This window comes from Lynx rufus, unplaced genomic scaffold, assembly GCF_022079265.1.
Source record: "Lynx rufus isolate CCGP_SWC_20201006 ecotype Redwood Valley unplaced genomic scaffold, mLynRuf1.p SCAF_1, whole genome shotgun sequence".
Classification (NCBI taxonomy): domain Eukaryota; kingdom Metazoa; phylum Chordata; class Mammalia; order Carnivora; family Felidae; genus Lynx; species Lynx rufus.
The window spans coordinates 233,789,911-233,805,402 of NW_025814823.1; the positions used below are offsets into that span (position 1 = coordinate 233,789,911).

At 47.1% G+C, this 15,492-nt stretch overlaps 2 protein-coding genes across 3 annotated transcripts in view; one reads left to right on the top strand and one right to left on the bottom strand.

Moving 5' to 3' along the window:
- Positions 1-4,592, bottom strand: part of MTRR (5-methyltetrahydrofolate-homocysteine methyltransferase reductase) — a 33,385-nt gene extending 28,793 nt beyond the window's left edge. The window contains exons 1-4 of the mRNA XM_047094144.1: positions 4,575-4,592; positions 3,598-3,651; positions 2,645-2,809; positions 554-707 (exon numbers count right to left, since the gene is read on the bottom strand). Coding sequence (XP_046950100.1) covers positions 554-707; positions 2,645-2,773 — 283 coding nt within the window. The 5' untranslated portion in view covers positions 2,774-2,809; positions 3,598-3,651; positions 4,575-4,592. The remainder of the gene's footprint in view (positions 1-553; positions 708-2,644; positions 2,810-3,597; positions 3,652-4,574) is intronic.
- Positions 4,593-5,756: 1,164 nt separating this feature from the next.
- FASTKD3 (FAST kinase domains 3) lies at positions 5,757-14,687 on the top strand. 2 transcript variants are annotated; one of them, XM_047074433.1, is made up of 6 exons: positions 5,757-7,305; positions 8,391-8,476; positions 11,003-11,177; positions 12,352-12,421; positions 13,160-13,274; positions 14,282-14,687. In XM_047074433.1, exons 1-6 carry the CDS (start codon positions 5,868-5,870, stop codon positions 14,378-14,380), a joined length of 1,983 nt encoding a protein of 660 aa, XP_046930389.1. In that variant the 5' UTR covers positions 5,757-5,867; the 3' UTR covers positions 14,381-14,687. The 2 variants fall into 2 exon arrangements, with proteins under 2 accessions (XP_046930389.1, XP_046930395.1); XM_047074439.1 differs by lacking the exons at positions 13,160-13,274; positions 14,282-14,687 and having other exon boundaries at positions 12,232-12,417.
- Positions 14,688-15,492: the final 805 nt, after the last annotated feature.

Genomic DNA, 15,492 nt, shown 5'->3' on the forward strand with positions numbered 1-15,492 from the left:
GGGATACATATTAGAATCACCTGGGAGCTTTTAAAAACCACTGATGCCAGGGCCCCACCTCCAAGCAATTAAGTTAGAGTCACTGGAGATGGGCCCGGGTAACAGATTTCAAGGAAAACTCCCCTGGCTGGTCCTAATATGTGGCCGAGATTAGAAATGATACTAGGGGAGTGACTCCTAGGGAAATCAGATCGACCTGGGAGCCTGTTTTTAAAAAAAACAAAAAAACACACAAAAAACAATAAAACAGCATTTAAAGTTGCTCCTTCAGGGATTCCTTTCATTTTTAACCAAGTTTGGGATGGAGACTAGCCGCTGATAGTCAGAAAATGTCCCCTGGCCCCAGAGAGGCGCTGCTGTGGGGTGAAGCCAGGGGACTCATTTGCAGAACACAGCACAGTATTTACACTTACGTGTTTTACACACTTCTCTAAAAAACAAACAAAAACAAGACCTCTACAGCTACACACCACGGTTTTGAAGGACACATTCAGATACCAGAAATCAAAGCTGTAATAACTGAGGAGAGTCAGAACCAACATACAGTCCGTACCCAGTAATCCATACCGCAGGTGAGCAAAGAAATCCACTGGCAGTGCCTTGTCCTGGATTTTCTTGACGAACTTGCGAGCGGTGTCGGGTGGGTCTCCCGTGCCCGTGGTAGAAACGACGACGACGAGAGGCGCCGTTTCGGTTTTCAGATCGTACTAGAAGACAAGCAGGCACGTCAGGGATCTACAGCCGTATGTAGTTTCGACTTAACGCATCGGCCACGCAACCGGCTTAGTCTCTATCCTGAACCGGTCACCCGTACTGCGCGTTGTTTAACGGCAGAGAGGGTGCGGAGCATGGTCACTCTGGGAAGGTGCACATCCCACTCCTCAGACACCAGGGAGCCTGGCTAAGCCCTCACTCCCTCAGGGCTCCGGGGGGCTGGCGTCAGTGGTAAGCCGAGATCGTCCGTGTTTCCGTGTCTTACAGATCAGGTTTCTTCATCCTAATTCTCACCTAAATTTAAACATTCCAAGAAGAGCACTTCACCATCTCTATCATGACTCCAGAGCTCTACTGAGCATGCGGATCCAAGCTACTTCTGAGGAATTCACTTATTTCTCAGGCGGACACAAGGATCTGAGCTAACGTTTTTCCAGGTGATTCAATGCTTACAGGACGCGGCGCAAATTGTGTATTAAACTTCTACAGTCTGTTAAAGTAACTCCACCTTGAAAAGGACGACCACGACCTAGGAAGTACAAAGCTATCTGTTTGAACTTGAATCAGGAACAGCTGGAGAAGTCAATCAGCTGGGACCGCACACGTGACTAACAAGGCACTAAAACACTCACCGAATTTTCAAGTAGCCGCTGATTTGGGTGGTGAGGCGACCCTAGGGGCCAAATCCGGGCCAGTTACACGGTGCGGACAACTCTGTTTTTGTTCCTATTCTATCATGTGGCATCCGCTACGCCAACTCTGAAGTAACCACAGGATTACAGAACCTGCTGATTGGCGGTGTCCTCCAGGATGCTCCCTGCTGGCTCACCTTGGCCCTCACACATGAAGGAACCAGGTGGCTCTCCTATGAGCAGAGTTTATAATTCAAGTGTGCTGCCGACAGCCTAGTCTTCTGAACCAGAGATGTGGGAAAGGACAGAGGAGCTTATGAACTTGAGTGTACCGGCAGGGTAACTTTTAAAATACTAAGCTAAATTTGACTCATGAGTGGCTGGTACATCATCTTGTGCTGGTATAAAAAGCTGTTAGTTGCTATGAACCGGACTGTATAAAACAGTAAAACTGCAGGACTCAATCCCACAAACTGAGAGAAGAACATACATGTGTTACGATCTCACATAACCTAAAGTATGAACTTCTGCAGAGACTGAACGTAAAAATAAGCAATCCTTGACCTAAAGAAGCCAAATCTTCTCTAGATCCTTCCACTTCGACTTTAAATTTTATTCCACAGAACAATTACATGGTCCTTGGGGCGCCTGGGCGGCTCAGTCGGTTGAGCATCCAACTTCAGCTCAGGTCATGATCTCGCTGTTAGTGAGTTCGAGTCCCGCAGAGGCTCTGCGCTGACAGCTCGAAGCCTGGAGCTGCTTCGGATTCTGTGTCTCTGTCTCTCTCTCTGCCCTCCCCCGCTCCACACACCTCCCCACCGCCACTGGCTTTGTGCACGAGCCCATGACTTGCTCTTTCCCAAAAATAAATAAACTTGAAAAAAATTCCATGGCCCTTCATTTGCAGGAACTCTGACATGAATGCCAAGTCTTTATTTTGAGACATGGGATTTGTGAGTTGGAAAGCACACACATGCACGCAAACACGTCTCATTTGTTGGCAAAGCCACCCCAAGAACCAAGAAAACCAAGGCAAGCATTACGACTTCTGCTTACGGTTAATAGTTACTTGCTTCGATTTGGGGGACAGTTTAGTCTAATTCAAACATACACTTATATGCTTAAAAAAAATGGCAGAAATCTTACAACACAGTTGATAAAATAAATTTCTGAATGTGGTGAGGGAGAAAAGGATTATGGTGGCATTCAGCACCTTGCTTTGCTGTTTAACATTCCCTCCCAACCAAAATACTGCAGGCACAAAACACACAATAAAAACCACATGAGAAACCACTTACCTTATCTGACTCACTGATACAGTGAAGATCTGCAGAAAATCCATGCACAAATGCTTTTTCACAGATCTCCTCTGCTATGGCCTTTGCTTGTCCCTGCTGCGTAGCATAGAGCAGCAAAAACCTCCTCATCACTTTGAGGCATATGCTTCACCTGTAACAATTACACTGAAAAAAGAAAAAAAAAAGAACAAAAACAGAAAAAAGGGATTTTCTTTTTAATTAAGTAGTACACCACAGGCATTAATTCTCCCTCACAATCTTTTTTTAAGTCTCCATCAATATCCACACATACGAAAGAGACTTCTCTAGATCTGTTAGCATTAATTCTCAGTGAGTCTTAAAAAGAGAGAATTCATTTAACCACGAGTGAAGCTTTAAGTTCAAGGCTCGGAAACCAGTTTCTGGGGTCAGGCTACTTGGGCTTGAATCCAGGGTCCATCATTCAAAACGAGAGAACTTCAGGCAAGCTTTTCAACTGATCTGTACCTCAGCTCCCTCACCCTTACAATGGGGACAATTGTACCCATCTGACAAAGACGTGCTAGCTGCAAAGACTTGAACAACAGCTGAGACACGGCAGTGTTCACTACGTCTTAGATATTTTTATTTTAAAAAAATGTAAAGGTCGCCTAGGTGGCTCAGTCGGTTAAGTATCTGACTTCAGCTCAGGTCACGATCTCACCGTGCCCAAGGCTGGGCTCTGTGCTGATGGCTCGGAGCCTGGAGCCCGTTTCAGATTCTGTCTCCCTCTCTGTCTCTGCCGTGCTCTCTCAAAAATAAACAAACGTTAAAAAAAAATTAAAAATAAAATTCCAATGAAAGTTGAGGATTCTGTTCCTACATGATCCTAACGCCGAATAAACCGATCAAAGTACTGAAGTTAATCTACATACTCTGCTTTATGGTTTAATTCAATATCAAACATATGTGGGTGCACAGGTAGATACACTTACATATGTACAAAGAGAAAATATTTCCAATCCACTCAAGCTAGTTTATATGTTTTCCTGGAAAAGAAAACCAAGAGTAAAATAAGGAACACTCACAGGCTCATCCAGTATCTAAAACTGGGGAATTGTTAACTTGTGGGGACAGATGTCACCAAATCAAATCTTGGCTCTTCCAGAATGAACCATCAGCAGGTTTATGCTCCTCTGACCAGTTACATCCAAGGATAAATTAAGCCACGAAAGACATGAAAAGAATTGGGTTAGGTAACATGTCTAGAATCATGGGCTGTTTAGAATCATGGAATGTCCATAGGGAACATAGCCTGGTACAGAGCAGGTGTTCGATACATTGAACGAATGAACGCATAAGTACAGTAAGGATAATACACATTTGGACTCGGTGAGAACTGTGGGAATGCAGCGAGAGAGATGGAAATTGTCACCGCTTATCACTATAGCTTGGGCCCTCGAGCACTTCCTAGGCGCCAGGCACAGCCCCAGGCGCTGCAGAGGATGAACCTCTCGGGTCCACCAACACTTATAAAGCAGGTGCCGCGGCCCCGCGTTTCTCAGAGGCGGATCCCCGGCAACCACAGGCGCAGCAGCAGCAAGGGAGCCAGACCCCGCCTGCCGCCCGGGGCTGTGCTCCAAACATTCTCGAGTCCCCTCGCCCCCAGCCTAGAGAAGTGTTCGGAACAGAGACGCCCACGGGAGGAACCCACGCAGTGGGTCAACGCCGCCACGTGGGGCCGGCTCCCGGAAGGCGGCCGCAGTCCCCCGAGCGCCGGCCTCCGGGCAGCCCGCCTTCCGCTCTCTGCCCTGCGGGGCCGAGCTCCTGACCGACCCGCGAGCGCCCAGCCCGGCCGGGGGAGGGACGTGGGGGCGCAGAAGCCGCTGCCCTTGCCCACCCTGGGGCGCGTCCCCCAGGCTCGAGCAGGACGGGTTGCTCACTTAGGAAACAGCCACCGCCAGGCGCTCACCTAAGGGTGACCGGGAGACCCACGGGGAGAGCGGGCGCCTGCGCACTCTTGTCAGCGCCGGGGACCAATGACCTCGGGAAGGAACTGTGCCAGTCACAGCGCTCCGGACGCGGGGCGTGGCCTCCGCTCCCGCGCATGCGCCCGCTGCCCGGCGCTTGGGAAGGCGCGTACGGAGGCCCACGAGGCTCCAGGGTCCTCGCCGCTGCACGACCTCCCGCGGTGTGAGCGCAGTAGATGTCCCGGCGTGGTAGGTGTCCCGGCCCGGCGTGCATGGGCCCGCGGCATAGCTGAGCTGTCGCTACTGCCCGGGCCCCTCCGCTGCTCTCCAGCCGCCGCCGCCTTCCTCCCGGTGCTTTATCGAAGGTCCCTAGACGTCGGGTTTGGGGCGCCCGGCGCGTGGGTTCCTTTCATTCCAAGGAGGACCGGGTCCCCGGGGCGCCCCGTCCCCTCTGGCGCCCGCACTCCTGTTCCCAAATCTCACACGGGGTGTTTAGATCTGGACGGACCGCCCACCTTCTTCCTTTACACGCCCGCCTCCTTTATCTTCTTTTAAATCCTACATTTTCCCTCTTTGCCAAGCTAGATCCTTTCCTTCCTTTCCACTGGCCAGGTCTTTACTCCGAGCAGAAACCAACGCCTCAGGGCTTCTTAAACGTGGTTTTGACCTTTGCTTTGCGTGGACCTATACGAATTTTGGCCATTTTAACCCGTTGCTCCTTTTGAGTCAGGTTAACCAAACGCAGTGCCTTCCGTCGACCCAACACGTTAACATGTAGGAGGCGTGTTTCGGATCTGGACTGCCCGAGGGGAATCCCAGCACCGCCGCTTACTGTGTCCAGCTTGGAAGCTGGACAGAAAACCGAGGGCATCAGTTTCCTCGACTATAAAATGACACCAGAAGTACTTCATTCATTGAGCTGAGGGCTAAGCTCTAGGGGGCACAACAGTGCATAGAAACCATAGCAATTATCATCCTTGGGTGCCAGCCACGTTTCTAAGCTGTGGGATGCTGCGACTGATCTCGGGGTGCTTGTGTTGCAGAGGGAAACTTGTGTGTGTCGTTTCTTGTGAGTACTCATCCTCAGTTTCAGAAGCATTCGTGTTGTTGAGCGAGTCACGTTCTCAGTATGTTTGACCGTGTTTTCTTTATTTTCTTTAGTTAGAAGTCAAGAGGAGTTGAGAATCTGATGGCATGGCTTTGATTACCTTGCGGAGTCACGTTCTCAGTATGTTTGACCGTGTTTTCTTTATTTTCTTTAGTTAGAAGTCAAGAGGAGTTGAGAATCTGATGGCATGGCTTTGATTACCTTGCGGAGGAACCTTTACCATTTATCCGATTTTCGGATACATGGAGCGCTGGCCGCTCTGAAAAATCACCCCGTAAACCAGGTTCGCAAGATGGTCAAGGAGCGTCTGTGTCCGTGGTTCCCTTCACTACAACCCGAGCCTTGCAGGGTCAGGTTCCATCATGCCTGTTGTAAAAAGTTCCACTCGGAAAACGGACACGCCCTGCATCCACTTGGTGAGCCAGTGTTCTCTCAAGCACATGATTGGGCTGGGCCTGAACAAAATCCTAAAAGCCTGGATGAACAGATGTTTTACAGGAGACTCAACGACTTGGATTCCTCAGAAGACGTGTTACATTTTATAGGCACGCTGCAACCTTTGCCTGATAGCCTGGCAGCAGGAGCCTTGCAACGGATCTGTGAAGTGGAAAAAAAAGATGGCAATCACAAGCTGCCAAAAGGAATACTAGAGAATGGTGTCTTTCAAGCTTTATGCATTCGGTTTGAGCAGGAATCCCCGAGTCTGTCGGACACTGCTTTGGTGACTGCTTTGCAAGCTCTGAGTCTGTTGTACGTGGGCCCTCAGAGTAACTTGTTACTAAACCTGGTGGCAGAAAGCCGCCATCGTGTCAACAGAGGTGGCCTGGAAGTCCGTAGTCTCTGTATCCTTGGGGAAAGTCTGATTAGACTGCAGGGTCCAGGCGGTGAGACACTAGAACTGATTATATATCAACTGCAAGGGGAAAAATTGGAAACATTTGCCCCTGAGGATATCGTGGCCCTTTATAGAATACTGCAGGCATGTGCTGAAAAAGTGGACCGACACCAAGCGTTTCTAAACAAGATAAACAGCTTTTCCCTGTCGGTCGTTTCCAACTTGAGTCCTACGCTGATGAGTCAAATGCTCACTGCCCTAGTGGCTCTTGATCAAACTCAAGCACTTCCTCTGGTTATAAAATTGGGAAAATACGCTGTGAGGCATATCCCTCATTTTACTCATGAAGAGCTCAGAAAAGTCCTGGAGGCTTTCATATACTTTGGGCACAATGACCGATTTTTTACAACAGCCCTGGAGCGACATGTGGCCTCACTGTGTCTCACTTTGGATCCTGAGGTCATCAGCACAGTCATGGAGTACTGCGGTAGGAAACAGATTCTTTCAAAACCCATCTTCGATGCAGTGGCGGAAACTTTTGTTGGCCAGTCAGAGAAATTTTCACCTCGTCAGGTTTCCGAGTTAATTGAACCGTTTGGAAAACTCAATTATTTGCCACCGAACGCCTCTGCTTTATTTAGAAAGCTAGAAAACCTGTTACTCGCTCGTTTCGATTATTTTCCACCCAAAACGTTATTGAAAATTCTCCATTCGTGTTCACTCATCGAATGCCATCCGGTCAACTTTATGGCAAAAATATTCAGCCCTTATTTTCTTCAGCAGCTGCAAGGTGAGTTGGTTATAACTTGGAGAGTGGAAAAATTAACCCTTGAACGCATGCGTGATGTTTTCAAGTCACACATCTACCTCTTAGCCTGAGCCGTGCGGTGCCTTTGATTTCTCTTCCATAATAACCTAAAGAAGACCTGTGAAGTTTCAGATGCCAGTGTAAATACGGAGTTAAAGAATGATGGAGCACTGCACAGAGAAACCCATTCCGGGTGCACAGACTGCTGAACTGAGTCTCGCGGGGACATGGTGTGGCATTGGTGATAGTCATGCCAATATGTCAGAAGCCACAACAGCAACTGTAGACTCCCCTGTTCAGAAAGGGTGTGGGTCATCTTCAAGGCCACCCAAATAACATCAGATGTCTGTCTCCACTGCTAAAGGAAATTCTCACTAATTTTAACATATCTGTTGACTTTTCATTATAGCTTGAATCCCTCAGAAGTTCAAATGAGATAGCTTTGGGGTACCTGGGGAGCTCATTCAGTTGAGCATCCGACTGTTAACTTCGCCTGAGGTCATGATCTCACAGTTTGTGAGTTCGAACCCCGCATCGGGCTCTGTGCTGACAGCTCAGAGCCTGGAGCCTGCTTCGGATTCTGTGTCTCCCTCTCTCTGCCCCTCCCCTTCTCATGCTCTCTCTCTTTCTCTCAAATAAAACTTAAAACAAAAAAGTTTAAATGAGATGGCATTTGATGGCAAGCCAGAAGGCATGGTTAACTCTGACAAGTTCTTCCCCAAGTGCCATTTATTTTATTTAAAAAAAAATTTGTTTAATGTTTATTTCTGAAACAGAGAGAGACAGAGCATGAGTCGGGGAGGGGCAGAGAGAGAGGGAGGCACAGAATCCGAAGCAGGCTCCAGGCTCCGAGCCGTCAGCACAGAGCCCGATGCAGGCTCGAACCCACAGACCGCGAGATCATGACCTGAGCCGACGCTCAACGGACTGAGCCACCCAGACGCCCCTCCCGAGTGCCATTTAATAGTACGTTACTTCCAGAGTGATTAGCGTACATCGTCCACTCGTGATGTTCCTTCACAAACCAAATTCAAACTTACCTACAACTGGAATGCTTCTCGTTTCAGGGGAAGAATCGTCCGTGGACAGACTGAGTCTCGCACAGCTGACCCAACTGTTCCTAACCTCAGTGCTAGAGTGCCCTTTCTATAAGGTAAAAGCAGGGGTCCTCTTAACCTTATTTCCCTGTGGGGGCGGCTTTCTTTTGTGTCTCCCTCCCCATCTTTTAAGTTTTTCCTCTTTTGATCTGTCTCAGTAACCTCATCAGAAAGCAGAGCTTTCATTCGCTCCAACTTACTTTCCCACTAGGTAGCCTTCTCTTTGCTAAATTGGCCCCATACCTGTTCTCTTGTGTTGGAAGTACCCATTTCCAGTTGCGTAAGGTTTCTTGGAAGGTTCTGTGGGGTGCTGCCGGCACATGAGTCAGAGTGTCCTGGATGCGCTCTGAGGGCCTTGAAGGGCTTGCACTCCCCACAGCTGTTAGATAGTAAATGTGAATCCCTCGTTCGGTTAGGCCTGAGCAAATCCTAAACTGTTTCAAGTACATTTCTACGCCAAGCCAGAAGTTTCACTCTCACCTGATAGGTGGAGTTGGTGCTTCCTGTCTAGTACCCCAGAGATTCGTTCTTGTAACTTAATCCAGCACCTTGGTTAAGATCACACATGGCCTCTCCAGACTTGCTCATCCCTCCCTTGACTGAATCACATTTAAGACTAGCTCATTTTCAGGGCGCCTGGGTGGCTCAGTCGGTTGAGCATCCGACTCTTGATTTTGGTTCAGGTCATGATCTCCCAGTTTGTGAGTTCGAGCCCCACATTATCGGGCTCTGCGCTGACAGCGTGAAACCTGCTTGGGATTCTCTCTCTCCACCCCACTACTGCTCATGAGCACAGGCTCTCTCTCTCTCAAACTAAACATTAAAAAACAAAACAACAACAACAAAAAAAAGCAGCTCATTTCAGATTAAGAAGGAAGAATGGAAAGGCACTCCTATTTTCTTCTTTAAAACAGCTTCAACAGGGACTCCTGACTGGCTCAGTCAGTAGAGCATAGGACTCTTGATCTCAGGGTTGTGAGTTCAAGCCCCATGTTGGGCGTGGACCCTACTTAAAAAAACAAAACAGCTTTAACAGTAGTAAGGCATATAAAAGTAAATGCTACTTACCTCAGCTTCCTTCCATCCCTGAAGGAGTGGTGTTAGCAGTTTTATGTACAAAGGTGCACAAATACATGAACACTCCTGTTTCTCTCTTTCCTTGGAACGGGGCTCTTCCGAGGACTGTTGGCTCTAATATGCCCAGTCTACCATGGACGTTCCTCGAGGGCAATGCATGAAGATTAAGTGCATTCTTTTTGTGTTTCAATCCAGAGACTAGACTGCGGACTAGATTCTGGACTACTGGCAGATGTGTTTCCCCCGATAGTTGGAGATGTCCCTTTACCTATCGTTTCTGTTGCCAAGCGTGGTTAGTCCCTTGAATCATTGTCATTTGACTCCGTGGAAAAGTACCGTCTCACATGTTTAAATTGCATCTTAACGAGCTGAGCATATTTTCACGATGCTTATTGTTCGATTTGCTGTGAATTACCTCATTACCTCCTGACTCAGATTCCTACTGGTTGTCTTTTTTCTTTCTCTTTTTTTTTTTTTTTTTTTTTTTTTGTCCTAGAACACATTGTGAGATAGAGATATTAGCTCCTATGTATGTTGCACATACTTGGTCCTAGTTTTTGTTCTTCATTTGGGGGAGGGGGGCTTGTAGCTTAATATTGTTTATGATCTCTATTTGCTCTACAGAAATTTTCAAGTTGTCTATAGTCAAATGTATCCATCTTTTATGGTTTCTGGGTTTCCTCTCTCTAGAATATTTTACCACTCCTAAGGTAATACACATATTTTACTAAATTTTTAAAAATGCTCCTTTCCCTTACTGTATTTATAGCACTTTAACCCACCTGGAATTTATGGCAGTCCTCAACATGTGCTAGAACTTTCACTTGGTTATTTTCTGGATGGATTACCGGCTGTACCATTTATTACGTAGCTCTCCTTCTCCTGGTAAATTGAAATGTCACCCTTATCACATTGTCCTCTGTTAAAAACATGAGTGTCCTTAAGGCCCTTAAAGCAATTCTAAGAGTTCCAAAGAGATGTTTCTTGAGCTGCAAGAGCACTGTTGTTTCCTCCCTTCCTCCCTCCCTCTCTTCCTTCCTTTCTTTCTTTCTATGACCACGGACTACTTTTAAAACACATTTAGGAGCGCCTGGGTGGCTCAGTTGGTTAAGCGTCCAACTTCGGCTCAGGTCATGATCTCATGGTTCATGAGTTCGAGCCCCACATCGGGCTCTGTGCTGACAGTTCGGAGCCTGGAGCCTGCTTTGGATTCTGTGTCTCCCTCTCTCTCTCTGCCCCTCCCCCCTCATGCTCTGTCTCTGTCTCTCAAAAATAAATAAATGTTAAAAAAACCCACACATTTAAAAGATCTATCGAACTATTGGATTTGAGCTATCGCAAGAATATTTTTCTGTTGTCATTTTGAGGAAGGTATTTGTCGTTAATCTGGAAAAGTATCCTGCTTATAGAGTAATATCGATCAGACTTATTCGCAGGTAACCTTGTTTTATTTTCTGGTTTTGGATCGTATCTTCCTTTCTCATGTTTAAACATACAATTTTCAGGGTCGGAAACTTCTTCCTAAATATCAAGTGAGGTCATTTCTTACTCCGTGCTGTTCTCTGGAGACGCCTGTGGATTTTCAGCTTTACAAATCTGTGAGGATTGGACTGATTGACCTTCTGGGCGCAAGAATGTATTTTGCTTCAAAAGTGTTAACGCCCTATTGTTATACAATAGGTAAGTACTTGGGAGTCTCTGTTTACAAGGCTCGGCTTGCTGTCCTCTTTGGGAATATGCAGGACTTCGCAGCCACTGGAAGGTCAGGACATATAAAACGGAGTTGGCCCTTCCCCGAAGGCAAATTGGAACCGTGGGTGAGCAGTAGGGCCGTGGAGTCCAGATGCATGGGGGGAGTCCCACCTGTTAGCCACGTGGTAGGGGAATGTCTTTGGGCAGAGTAATCTTTTTCCGCGTGCTCCTTTTCTGTAAAATGAGAGTACGAAGAATAGTGACCCAGACTTGCTTAAGCACTAAGTGAGTGATACCCCGAGCATAGCAAGTGCTGGGTAATCATTAGCCAGTATAATTGCTGTGCCACTCTAGGTCAGTGCTGTCCGACGCCCTAGCCAGGAGTACCTGTGACTACTTAAATTTACGTTAGTTGAAGTTTAAAAACCATCCAAAGTTCAGTTCCTTGGTTGCCCTGGCCACATGTCAAGGGCTCAGAACCACAGGTGGCTGGTGGCAGGCATGCTGGAACAGCAAAGGCGCAAACATGTGATCACGGCGGAAAGTTCTGTTGGGTGGGGCTGACGGGAGAGTTCACGTCCTTCTGCCCTTAACAGTGTTTTAAATGAATGACTACAAGAAAATCAGCTCCGAGGAGGTAGTGTTTTATAGGCTTCAGGACGTCGTAGCTCACTTTCCTCCTCCTTTAGGAGCTCTTTTCACAAAGAGAATAGCAGGACATCAGAGGGGAGGAAGTGGGGGTCTGCCGTGCCCAGCGACCACAGAGTGGGGTGCAGGAGGCTTTGCCTACCCTGGAGACTCTGGGAGATTCCGTGATGAAAGTGGCGACTTGTATAGGCTACAGTCTGGCTTTGCTTCCTGTCTGGGGTGAAGGGTTCCCAATACTCACCTCAAGGAGAGAGAGGAAGTACGTGCAGTTCTTATCACACCCGACACCTTGATTTAGTGGCTGAGCCTTCTGAAATTAAGGCTGACTTGGTTGATGGTAGAGCTGGTTACGTTAAAATTCTCACCATGGTCTGGTGTGGTCATTTCTTTGCAGCCTCCAGCGCAGCTGGTAAATTGCAGTGTGGGAGAATTCAGAACAGAAGGAGGAGGAGGAAAGGAACGTAGTGTTTGTGAGGGTATCACACGGAGAATGTTTCCTTTCTTCTCTCACCAGATGTGGAAATTAAATTAGACGAAGAAGGATTAGTATTGCCATTTACGATTGATGAAGATGTGCATAAAAGGTAAAGAAAGCAAGTGCGGTTTTTATGTTACAAAACTTGTCGGGATTAGTAATCGATGGTGTTTTTTTTTTTAATGTTCATTATTTTTGACAGAGAGACAGGGCATGAGCAGGGGAGGGGCAGAGAGAGAGGGAGACACAGAATCTGAAGCAGGCTCCAGGCTCTGAGCTGTCAGCACAGAGCCCAACGCGGGCTCAGACTCACCGCGTATCATGAACTGAGCCAAAGTCAGACACTCGACCGACTGAGCCACCCAGGCACCCCTCGATGGTATTTTCTTAAGAAGGTGGGAAAACAGGAGTGGCTCAGTGGGTTAAGCATCCGACTCTTGATTTTGGCTCAGGTCATGATCTCACACTTCCTGGGTTCAAGCCCCACACTGAGCTCTTTGCTGTCAGTGCAGAGCCTATTTGGGACTCTCTCTCTCCCTCTCTCTCTGTCCCGCCCCCCCCCCAAATAAATAAATAAAGCATTAAAAACATGGTGGGAAAATAGACATGTTTCTAGAAGTAAAGACACTACTGAACAGCATCCCAATTTTGGAAATTCCTTGTAACAGAAACATTAATATTAATAAGATTGCTTTCTCAGCAGATTAAAGAATGGCACACTCATGATTTATTTGAAAATAACATTGACACACAGGAATAGCCGAATCCCAAATAAACTCTTTCCACGAAAAATGTATAAATATTTTGGATTGTTTTAAGAACTAAGTTTCTCCGTCCGATTTTTCAGGTTGGCACTATGCATTGATGATCCAAAAAGATTTTCTCTGAATAGCAGACACTTACTGGGAAAGGAAGCTATTAAACAGAGACACCTGCGCCTGCTTGGTTATCAGGTTGTTCAGGTAGGAATTCACCTGTTTTCTTCTCCCCCAAAGCGACTTCTAATTTAGATGTGTTTTCTCCAGAGGGCTAGGTGGTCTGCTAGCCCAGTGACCACGCATCTTACATCTAGTTTAAAGGCCAACTTTGAGCATTATTTTCCCAGTTAAAAAAAAAAAAATCCCTGTATTTATATTTTGAAATACAGAATATTCAGACCCACAGTTTTCTCAAGTGCGGCATCCGTATACCCTTTCTAAGCTATGCTAACCTCTGCTTCTAGGATTACTGAATTTATTAGAGCACCCGTTTTGCTTTAATGTCCCTCTGATTGAATGAATCATCATCATACTTTTAAGCTTCAGCCCTTATTTGTGTTTGTCTTGTCGATCTCTTAGCGAGGCGGTCTGTGCGGAGTCAGCAGCGAATGTTCATGGAGCTTCCCGGACTGTGTGTTCCCAGTCTGCTGGTCTGCTCTCTGCTGTCCCGTCTGCTTACTTTTTTCCACTGCATAGTTTACCTACATCCCCAGATTAACGCTCCTGAAACTGACATGCCTGTGTGTGTTGAGAAACCTTTACTGTTCCTTTACTGCTTACGAGATGAAGTGGAAACCCATCTGCATCTGGGCATCCAAGACCCCCCACGGTCGGCCCGTGCTCAGCGGTCTCTTTCGCACCCCTGCCCCCCTCCGCTCTCCTGCCTCTCTCCCTTTGGCCCCGCTGCTTCCCGCAGAGGACTGGTCTCGCCACTCTGCACGTCCAGATTCTGGCTCGGGCTCCCCTTCCACCCTGACCCGAAATGTGAGCCTCTCTCCACGCGAGACGCCCGTTCTCTCTGCATGTTCTGCGGCTCGTTTGCTGAGTCGCACTGGGTGCCGGGCACCCTCGCAAGCACTGGGGAGACCCGCCGAGCAGCCGTGAGCTCTGCCCTCCAGGAGCCGTGGCGGAGGGTTCGAGGGACCGAAACACCAGGGCGACTTCAGAACACGACGGATTGTGTGATGTATTCTATTTCCCTCCCTTTACAGATCCCCTATTATGAGATTGAGATGCTAAAATCAAGAGTCGAATTGGTGGAATATTTGCAGAGAAAACTATTTCCTCACAACGTGGGCGTTCGTTGGTAACAAGAAGGAATACTGGCTTCAGGACTCGGTGAACCAACTTGTGTTTTCTTGGGACTCAGTACAAAGAAGGATGTAAAAGGATGGAAGTTGTGAGTTGGCCGTGATCCGGAAAGGGTCTGTGGTTTTCCTTATACCGTGTATACACTTACCAGTGGTAAATTTAAAATAAATTTTTATTTTTATTTTTATTTAATACTAGTATTATACTTTTATATACAAAGTAACTGATCAAGTACAATAAAGAAATGTAATGAGGGGCGCCTGGGTGGCTCAGTCGGTTAGGCGTCCGACTTCAGCCAGGTCACGATCTCACGGTCCGTGGGTTCGAGCCCCGCGTCGCGCTCTGGGCTGATGGCCCGGAGCCTGGAGCCTGCTTTCAATTCTGTGTCTCCCTCTCTCTCTGCCCCTCCCCCGTTCATGCTCTGTCTCTCTCTGTCTCAAAAATAAGTAAATGTTAAAAAAAAAAATTAAAAAAAAAAAAGAAATGTAATGAGTATTATTTTTGTTTTGTATTTTAGAGGGGGCGTGTGTGTGTGCGTGCAGGAAGGGGTAAGGGGCAGTGGGAGAGAGAATCCCAGGCAGGCTCCACACTCAGCATGAAGCCCGACTCCGGGCTCTACCCCGTGACCCTGGGATCATGACCTGAGCCAAAATCAAGACGCTGACGCTCAACTGACTGAGTTGCCCAGGCATCCCAGGTGTGCTTATTTTTAAATCTTTGTTTTGCAATAGCCGCTAACTGAAAATATTTTCTTTCAAGATCTTTGTTAACACTTGTAACAAATATAAGGACGAAAGTTTGTCTCCTGTTCCTTTGTTAGAGGCAGTCTCGTGGTAAGAGAAGGAATAATGAAAAAGAGGATTATGGATATAACATATGTAATTACAGAATTATGCAGAAATAACCCTGTAGTTATGAAGAAAATGGTTTCCATTGGAATGGGAGCCGTTTGGTTCTTTTTTAAGGGATAAAGACATAAAAGGTCATTTCTTTAAAAAAAATTTTTTTTAACATTTATTCAATTTTTGAGAGACAGAGAGAACAAGCAGGGGTGGGGCAGAGAGAGGGGGAGACACAGAATCCGAAGCAGGCTCCAGGCTCCGAGCTGTCA